General features: G+C 46.7%; 1 protein-coding gene across 3 annotated transcripts in view; it reads right to left on the bottom strand.

Annotated features, from left to right (window-relative positions):
* fbxw4 (F-box and WD repeat domain containing 4) overlaps positions 1 to 9,532 on the bottom strand; it is a 143,089-nt gene continuing 133,557 nt past the window's right edge. For all 3 annotated transcript variants that reach the window (XM_078223026.1, XM_078223029.1, XM_078223027.1), the window contains 2 exons: positions 3,379 to 3,520; positions 1 to 1,682 (listed from right to left, as the gene is read on the bottom strand). In XM_078223026.1, the coding sequence (XP_078079152.1) occupies positions 1,548 to 1,682; positions 3,379 to 3,520 (277 nt within the window). In that variant the 3' untranslated portion in view covers positions 1 to 1,547. The remainder of the gene's footprint in view (positions 1,683 to 3,378; positions 3,521 to 9,532) is intronic.

Genomic DNA, 9,532 nt, shown 5'->3' with positions numbered 1-9,532 from the left:
AGATTTTTAAAAAAGTTTATTTATTAGTCACAAGTAAGGCTTGCATTAACACTGCAATTAAGTTACTGGGAAATTCCCAGTAACCACACTCGCCACACTCCAGCGCCTGTTCGGTTCAATGTACCCAACCAGCACATCTTTCAGAATGTGGGAGGAAACCGGAGCACCCGGAGGAAACCCACGCAGACACAGGGAAAACGTGCAAGCTCCACACAGACAGTGACCCAAGATGGGAATTGAACCCTGGGTCCCTGGCGCTGTGAGGCAGCAGTGCTAACCACTGTGCCACCATGCTGCCCCTGATATGTAATCGATCTGAATGAGTTTAAAATTTGTCTGTCTTAACTCCCACTGACAACACAATGGAGGAGCGATAGTGACATAATGGTATTAAAAACTTGATGAAATTACATTTTTGCTCATTGTTGTGCACAGCACAAGGTTTATTCACCTGATGCATCACATCTTTCCAGAAAACCAATCCTCTTATCTTTCCAATACAACATCCAGCTGTTCAATGTCTGAATAGCTCCCTTCTTGTTAATTCCAACTGTTGATTACAAATGACATCTGGGGCCCCTGCTTGTTATCCATGATCCAGATACCGTACCCTCACCCTGCTGTTCCTATAAGTATTGTTCTGTGTTTTTAAAGTTCAAGGTATTTTTTCACCTTTGGCACCTGGATTCGATTTAAGGTTTCACTAATGGGAACTTTACTCTGTATCTAACCCCGTGCTGTACCTGTCCTGGGAGTGTTTGATGGGAGTTTTGTTCAGTATTGGGATACAGATACCTTTACCCAAGAAGCTGTGACTGTGTCCACTAAGCTTAGCTCACAAGGAGCAAACGGACAAGCAAAAGCAGGAACCCTGCTAGATTCTTTTCCCCAAGGAAACAATATTAATTAGTGCATCCATCTCAGCTGAAACTTCAGAGCAATGTTGAGGGGAGTGCCACATTTTCAGAGCTTTAAATGAGATGAAGTAAAAACCTGATCTGCCTGCTTAGAAAACTCCATGGCTGGCTTCAATCAGCAAGATATTTTCCCAGCTTTTATGGTTCAGAGTTTCTCCCTGAATCACCATTGCTGAAAACAAATATTTCTGGTTATTTTTCATTCGCTGTTTGAGGGATCTTGTTCACAGATTGACTGCTGTGTTTGCGTACATAATAACTGTGATTACATGTGAAGCACTGTGGAATCTTTTGAGAAACAAGGCAGTATCCCAGAGAAATGCAATGCTCTTTTTACAAAATATTTGCTTCCAAACATCAAGACATTGCTCCAGCCCTCGGCAGCTTCTTTAGGTGAGGATAGCAGCAGGAACCAGTTGAGAAATTACAAACAATTAGACTAGTCATATAAAATTTGATGCAAATAAAGGATTCCTCCTCTATTTTAAAAAAAAACGAAATGTGATCCTTAAAAGGTTTCCCGCATTGTGAGTATGAAGGAGCAGTCCCTGTCTCGAAGTGTTGGTTGACATTGTACTGGCTTCTGATGTGCAGTATTGAGATGCCCACTTTATAACGGTGCTCACAGGTTTACTTCCCCTGCTGTGGGTCAGTGTGTGTAAAATCCAGCATGTAAAGTGCGTGGGCCAAGGCAGCATACAGGTGCGAGGTAGTGAATCGGAGGCAGTACACCGGGCTACTGCTGGGCGAGGAGAGGAAGAAAACCTGGAGGAAAAGGAAACAAAGCATTAGTTAGTTCCATCGCCTGTACCTGGACTGTGGTGTCACATAGAGGACACTGGTCTATATGGAGAGACAGCAGGTTTCTGTCTCGGATGAGGAAATGTTGATTCTCCTGATGCAACTTCCATATTTGCTGCCCTCTGCTGGGCACAGAAAACCCTGCAATTCTTAATCTCATTTCTCATGGTGCCTGGGAACAGATCGGCTGAGCTACCCATTAACGGTGGCTATATTGTGCGGGATGTGTGGGAAACGTGTGCTGATAGATTATAAGTGTTTCATCAATACCTAAGGCCTTTTGATGTTTATAGGGCTCAGAAGATACAATCACTAGAAAGATTGGACAGGCTGGGGTATTTTCTGTAGAAAAGAGACTGAGAGGGATCTATAAAGAGGTTTAAGAAGATAGAATGGTTTCACTTGTGAGGAAGTCCAAATATAGGACCATAAATATAAGATAGTCACTAATAAATCGAACAGGGGTTTCAAGAGAAACTTTTCCTTACCCAGAAAAGTGTAAGGACGTGGAATTCACAACCAAAGTGAACAGTTCGGGCGACTGTATTTAAGGGGCTGCCAGATAAACACATGAGCAGGAAATAGAAAGAGATATGCTCAGATAAAGTGAAGTGGAGGATGCTTGAGTAGGTAGGGGAGGTAAAGTCGCCAGAGTCCCAGATGACCACAGGCTTTGAGGGGGTGAGCTGACTGGTGGTGATTTAACCTGAGGATCACCGCACCTCAGGCGAGGGGCAAGGCTGGAAAGGCAGGGCCTTCATGAATAACCAGCCGGTACGGGAATTGAACTGGCGCTGTTGGGAGTTGTTCTGAATTAATAACTAGCTGTCCAGCCAACTGAGCTAAACTGACCAATGGAGTTGGGCTGAATGGCCTGTTCTGTGCTGTACATTTTATGTAGTAACTACATTGTTGTCAGTGACACTGCGCCCTCACAGACCTGAAAGAGAAGTCTGCCAGCAATAAGTGGGATGTGTGTCACTGAGCCAGTAGCCTTTCCCTGGTCAGCGGAACTGTGGATATTGGAAAGGTGGTGACAGATGGTGTTCTTTCCCAAAGCCCGGCAGCCCTTGCTGACCAGGTACATGCATGGAGAAAAATAACTTGCATTTCTACAGAGCTTTCGCTATCTAAGGATGTTGGTAAAAAATCTTACAGACAATAATCTACTTTTTTGAGGTATTGTCACTATAATAATGTAGGAAATGCGACTGCCAATTTACAGACGTCAAATAGCAAAGTGATATTGACCAAATCATCAGTTTGACATGATGTTGACTGAGGGATAAACACTGGCTCCGGGAGATCGCCTCTGCTCCTCTTCAATATCGTGTCATGGGATCTTTTACATCTACCTGAGAAGGCAGATGGGGTCTTGCTGAAAGACCGCACCGCTGACAGTGCAATGCTTCATCAGTGCATCGCTGGGAATGTGGAATGTGCTTAAGTCTCTGGAGTGGGGGTTTGAACCCACAGCCTCTTCACCAAGGGAAGAGAACGCTATCCACATAGACACAGCTGGCACCAACTGAATGGTGTTTGGGGCGGTGTACCAATGAGTGGGTCAGCACTCTCAGGAAAGGTGGTAACAGGGTGCTTGAGAGGGAGTAGTACCACAAGGGAACATTAGTATTCTTACCATCAGCCGGGCTAATCTTACCTGCAGACTCTTAGTCTGCCTCTTGTCCCAGAGACGCACAACACCATAGCGAGAGGAACCACTGGCGATCATGAAGTTCCCATCGCTTTGCAAGCAGTAGAGTGCACTATCATGTGGTTCTTCCCATTCCATCACACTGCGCCTGCAACAGAAGTAGCAGCTTAGAACAGCGACGGTATCTTAGCCAGGACTGAGAGATGGCACCATCGCTGGATCCATAAACATACATGTTTACATAAGCACACAACATATACAGCAACGACTCACCAGGACAGGAGACAGAGAGCAGAGAAATGAAAGAATAAAGGAGGAAGGTGACAATGGGAAAAAGAATGGAATAAAGACAAGATTAACTAGTTTTTAAGGCAGGTTTTAGTGATGTAGTGGTTAGCGCTGCTGCTTCACAGCGTCAGGGACCCAAGTTTGATTCCCGGCTTGGATAACTGTCTGTGTGGAGTCTGCACATTCTCCCCGTGTCTGCGTGGGTTTCCTCCCACAGTCCGAAAGACGTGCTGGTTAGGTGCATTGGCCGTGCTAAATTCTCCCTCAGTGTACCCGAACAGGCGCAAGAGTGTGGCGACTAGGGGATTTTCACAGTAACTTCATTGCAGTGTTAATGTAAGCCTACTTGTGACACTAATAAATAAACTTAAATAAAACAAAGTGTTCTCTGAGGGATAATTATTGGCTCAGTACACCAGGTGAACAGTGGTCCCCGTACCAACCTTGGGATCCACTCTGGACCTTTTTCCGGTCTCAAAAACAACCATTCACTATTACTCTCTATTTCCAGTCACTTAGCCAACGTCATCCCCATCTGCCACGCTCCTTTTTATTCTATGGGAAGTCTATTATGTGGCACATTGTTCAATGTCTTTTGGAAATCCATAAGTACCATCTCAAGCAAGATTCTACTCTCTGATTCACTGAGCTGCTGATTCTCTAATTTACCAATGCTAAGCTCTCTTCTCAGGGACAATTAGGAATGAGCAAAACCATATCCCCGGAATGCATTTTAAAAAGTTCCATCCCCACGCACTCACTTTTCAAATGTTCAATTCCCCTTTTCAACAGATATCAATCCAACACTTTACAACTAATCAAAGTCTCGAGAGTTCTTTAGCTGTAACCCTGAGACCTGACCTCATTGTTCAGTAACTGTTCCACGTCCACCTCACCGACACCTTTCATTGTTTTAAAAACCTACAGATACGGAGAGCAATTTAAGGTTGAGGACAATAAAAATGATACAAGGCAGAGGGAGGCCCTTTGACCCATCATTCCTGTGTCAGGTCTTGGAAGAACTACCCCACGGTTCTGTTGTTCCCTCTGCAAATTTTTACTCTTCAAATATTGATCCAACTCCTTTTGAAAGCTATTATTGAATCTGCTTCCACTTCTGGCAGTGCATTTCAGATCACAACTCATTGGGCCCGATTTTACTATTTTCATTCTAAGTGCCGAATCTGGGCGTAGTATAAGATCTGACTTAGAAATCTGCTTTCAGGCGCCCCCATACGCTCTCAGCCATCTCCAGTCCCATTCGCGCTGTGGACGGGGCTTAGCGCGGCCAGAACGATCGGGGCTCTGAATGCGCAGTTAGAAAAAAATTGGAAAAAGCGCACCCGTGTCAGATCACCCCCGAGCTGCAGAAAGCGGAGAAAGTGACCCGGGAGCGAGGGTTTATCTCGGGGCGGGGGGGTAAGATGTATCTCGGGCGGGGGGGGGGCAGATGGATCTCTGGAGGGGGGGGGGGGCAGATAGATCTCTGGTGGGGGGAGGCAGATGGATCTCTGGTGGGGGGGGCAGATGGATCTCTGGTGGGGCAGGGGAGTCCGCTGCCACTCTGCGGGTGATCGGTCTTGGTAGTGGGGGGGGGTGGATAAGGGGGGCAGTGATGTGTGTGGGTAGTGGGGTGGGGTGGATAAGGGGGGCAGTGATGTGTGTGGGTAGTGGGGGGGGTGGATAAGGGGGACACACACACATCACTACCCCCCTTATCCACCCCCCCCACTACACAGACCGATCGCCACCCCTGCCCCCCTTCCCCCCACCAATCACCCGCAGAGTGGCAGCGGACCCCCCTGCCCCCCCGAGATACATTTTACCCGCCTGCCTCCTCCACCCCCCCCCCCCCCCCAAGACAAAAATCTGGCCTCACTTCCCCCCCCCCCGCGACAACGAACTTGCCTCACTCCTCCCCCCCTTCCCCCAGAGAATGGTCTGGCCTCACTCCCCCTCCCCTCCAGAAGAACATCTGACCCACCTCCCCCCCCCCCCCCCCCCCGGACAACGATCGGCCCTCCCCCCCGCCAGAGATACATCTGACCCGCCTCCTCCTCCTCTTCCCCCCCGCAACCAGACAACGATCTGACCTCACTCCCCTCCTCCCCCCTCCAACCAGAGAATGATCTGACCCGCCTCCACCCCCACCCCCACCACTGATCTGAGTCAGAGAGCCGTTGGAAACACTGAACGTGCTCTTCAGAGGCTGGAGCACCCGAGTCAGACTTTTATTCAGCAGGTCCCTAAGGGATAAATGCGGTGGTAAAGGGGGAAATGCTGATAGAGTTGGGCGGGCAGTTCATTAATTTAATTTAAATGCATGCAAATGCATTTAAATCGTCGTTGCGCCTGATTTGGCCACGAAACAGATCCCCGCCATTCGCGGGTCTCGGTAAAGTGGCGATCTGCGCGGACGCGGGTGCAGATCACGATAAAGGCCTCACACCCGACTTTACCGCGATTTCGCGGCTGAAAACGGGTGCAAATTGTTGGTAAAATCAGGCCCATAGTTTCATTTCTTTCCCCTCACGTTTCCTTTGGTTCTTTTACCAATTAAGTTCAAGTAATGACATGAGTGGATGTTCCTGTGGGGGAAGAGGCAGGAAGCAAGGAAGTAAACCCACAATAAGAGAACCACTGCCAGCATTCTGCAGCTTGGAGACTCACCATCACTATCTCCGCATTGATGAGACAACCTCATTAACTCGGAGGAGTTAGCCGATAGTGCAGTACAGTGACAGGATCACTGCTGTGTTTACTGTGAGTGCTGGAGATGAAATGAGTATCGAGAGACCTGTAGACTAAGCAAGAAGCCCATTAAAAGCTGCTTCCCGAGTCCATTAAAACATTCAACCAGGGACAGTCTAATTCACCTCCTTGCTGTATTTATTCATTCATTCCTAGGATGTGGCATCAATGGCAAGGTTAGTATTTATTGCACTAATTGCCCTCGAGAAGATGTTGGTGAACTGCTTTTTTGACCGACTGCAGTACATGTGGTGTAGGCACACCCACAGTGCTGTTAGGCAAGGTGCTCCAGGTCACTAACCCAGCCACAACAAATAGGACGGCCAATACATTTCTAAGTCAGGATGATGTGCGACTTGAAGACTTTAACTTTGATCGCTCTGACCCATTTGCTTCATAAACTATTCAGATCCATTCAGGGAGAAAAATCAACAGTCTTCATCCATTCTTAGTCATCTCAAGTTTAAAAAAGCACAACTCTGTTCCACGAGCTAGGGGAGTACTGATTCATACCCCTGACAGTCTATACTTCATCTCTGATCTCATCAGGATGGTGGTGGGAGGGTTACAAACACCTGGAGATATCAACAGGCACTCTTACTCGGAAATGCCTAGGTGGATATTAGAATGAGGACTCATGCTCTCCCTTAATGGAATGGCCTGAAACATCCACTGATGAGCAACTGGGTGGGTTACTGGAGCACAATGTGTCAGGAAACAGTCAGACGGGAAACATTTTTGAGAGAAACTGTTTCCACTGGATTTAATATAACTGGGCAGAGAGATGAGGAAACTTCTTTAAATAAATGAATTATGATGGTCTGGGTTTAAACTATGTCATAAAAATATAGAAACTAGAAGCAGGAGTGGGTCATTCGGCCCTTCGAGCCTGCTCCACCATTCATTATGACCATGGCTGATCATCGAATTCAATATCCTGATCTCCCCCTTCCCCCGTATCCCTTGATCCCTTTAGCCCCAAGAGCTTTTTCTAATTTCTTCTTGAAATCAGACATTTTGACCTCAACTGCATTCTGTGGGAGTGAATTCCACACATTCACCACCCTCCGGGTGAAGAAATTTTTCCTCACCTCAGTTCTAAAAGGTTTATCCCTTATCCTCAAACTATGACCCCTGGTTCTGGACTCCCTGTCTAACCCTGTCTATGATGTGGAGATGCCGGCGTTGGACTGGGGTAAACACAGTAAGAAGTTTAACAACACCAGGTTAAAGTCCAACAGGTTTATTTGGTAGCAAAAGCCACACAAGCTTTCGGAACTCTAAGCCCCTTCTTCAGGTGAGTGGGAATTCTGTTCACAAACAGAGCTTATAAAGACACAGACTCAATTTACATGAATAATGGTTGGAATGCGAATACTTACAACTAATCAAGTCTTTAAGAAACAAAACAATGTGAATGGAGAGAGCATCAAGACAGGCTAAAAAGATGTGCATTGTCTCCGGACAAGACAGCCAGTGAAACTCTGCAGGTCCACGCAACTGTGGGAGTTACAAATAGTGTGACATGAACCCAATATCCCGGTTGAGGCTGTCCTCGTGTGTGCGGAACTTGGCTATCAGTTTCTGCTCAGCGACTCTGCGCTGTCGTGTGTCGCGAAGGCCGCCTTGGAGAACGCTTACCCGAATATCAGAGGCCGAATGCCCGTGACCGCTGAAGTGCTCCCCAACAGGAAGAGAACAGTCTTGCCTGGTGATTGTCGAGCGGCAAGCCTCTGATATTCGGGTAAGCGTTCTCCAAGGCGGCCTTCGCGACACACGACAGCGCAGAGTCGCTGAGCAGAAACTGATAGCCAAGTTCCGCACACACGAGGACGGCCTCAACCGGGATATTGGGTTCATGTCACACTATTTGTAACTCCCACAGTTGCGTGGACCTGCAGAGTTTCACTGGCTGTCTTGTCTGGAGACAATACACATCTTTTTAGCCTGTCTTGATGCTCTCTCCATTCACATTGTTTTGTTTCTTAAAGACTTGATTAGTTGTAAGTATTCGCATTCCAACCATTATTCATGTAAATTGAGTCTGTGTCTTTATAAGCTCTATTTGTGAACAGAATTCCCACTCACCTGAAGAAGGGGCTTAGAGCTCCGAAAGCTTGTGTGGCTTTTGCTACCAAATAAACCTGTTGGACTTTAACCTGGTGTTGTTAAACTTCTTACTGTGTTAACCCTGTCTAACCCTGTTAGAATTTTATAAGTTTCTATGAAATCCCCTCTCACTCTTCTAAACTCCAATTAATATAATACTAACCGACTTAGTTTGTCCTCATATGACAGACCTGCCATCCCAGGGATCAGCCTGGTAAACCTTCGCTATACTCCCTCTACAGCAAGGACATCCTTCCTCAGATAATGACACCAAAACTGCACACAATACTCCCGGTGTGGCCTCACCAACGCCCTATACAATTGAAGCAAAACATCCTTATTCCTATAGCCAAATCCTCTCGCTATGAAGGCCAACATACGATTTGCCTTCTTTACTGCCTGCTGTACCTGCATGCTTACTTTTAGAGGCTGATGCACGAGGATTCCAAGGTCTCGCTGAGTATCCACCTCTCTCAATTTATGCCTCGTCAAGTAATAATCTGCCTTCCTATTATTGCTACCAAAATGGATAACCTCACATTTATCCACATTACACTGTATCTGCCATGCAGATACCCACACACTCAGCCTGTCCAAATCACGCTGAAGCATCTCTGCATTCCCCTCACAGCTCACCCTCCCACCCAACATTGTATTATCTCCAAATTTGCAGATGATACATTCAGTTCCCTCTTCCAAATCATTAATATATAATGTGAACAGTTGGGGGTCCTGGCACCGATCCCTGGGGAACCCCATTAGTCACTGCCTGCCATTCAGAAAAAGACCCATTTATGCCAACCTTTGCTTCCTATCTGCTAACCAGCTTTCTATCCATCTCAAAACATTGCCTGCAATCCCATGTGCTTTAACTTTACATAGTAGTCTGTTATTTGAGACCTTGTCGAAAGTCTTCTGAAAGTCTAAATAAACCACATCCACTGGTTCTCCTCGGTCAACTCTACTAGTTACATCCTCAAAGAATTCCAATAGATTCGTCAAGCATGATTTC

The sequence above is a fragment of the Mustelus asterias genome, chromosome 11, assembly GCF_964213995.1.
Source record: "Mustelus asterias chromosome 11, sMusAst1.hap1.1, whole genome shotgun sequence".
Taxonomy (NCBI): domain Eukaryota; kingdom Metazoa; phylum Chordata; class Chondrichthyes; order Carcharhiniformes; family Triakidae; genus Mustelus; species Mustelus asterias.
This window is presented reverse-complemented; position numbering and strand designations above follow the sequence as displayed.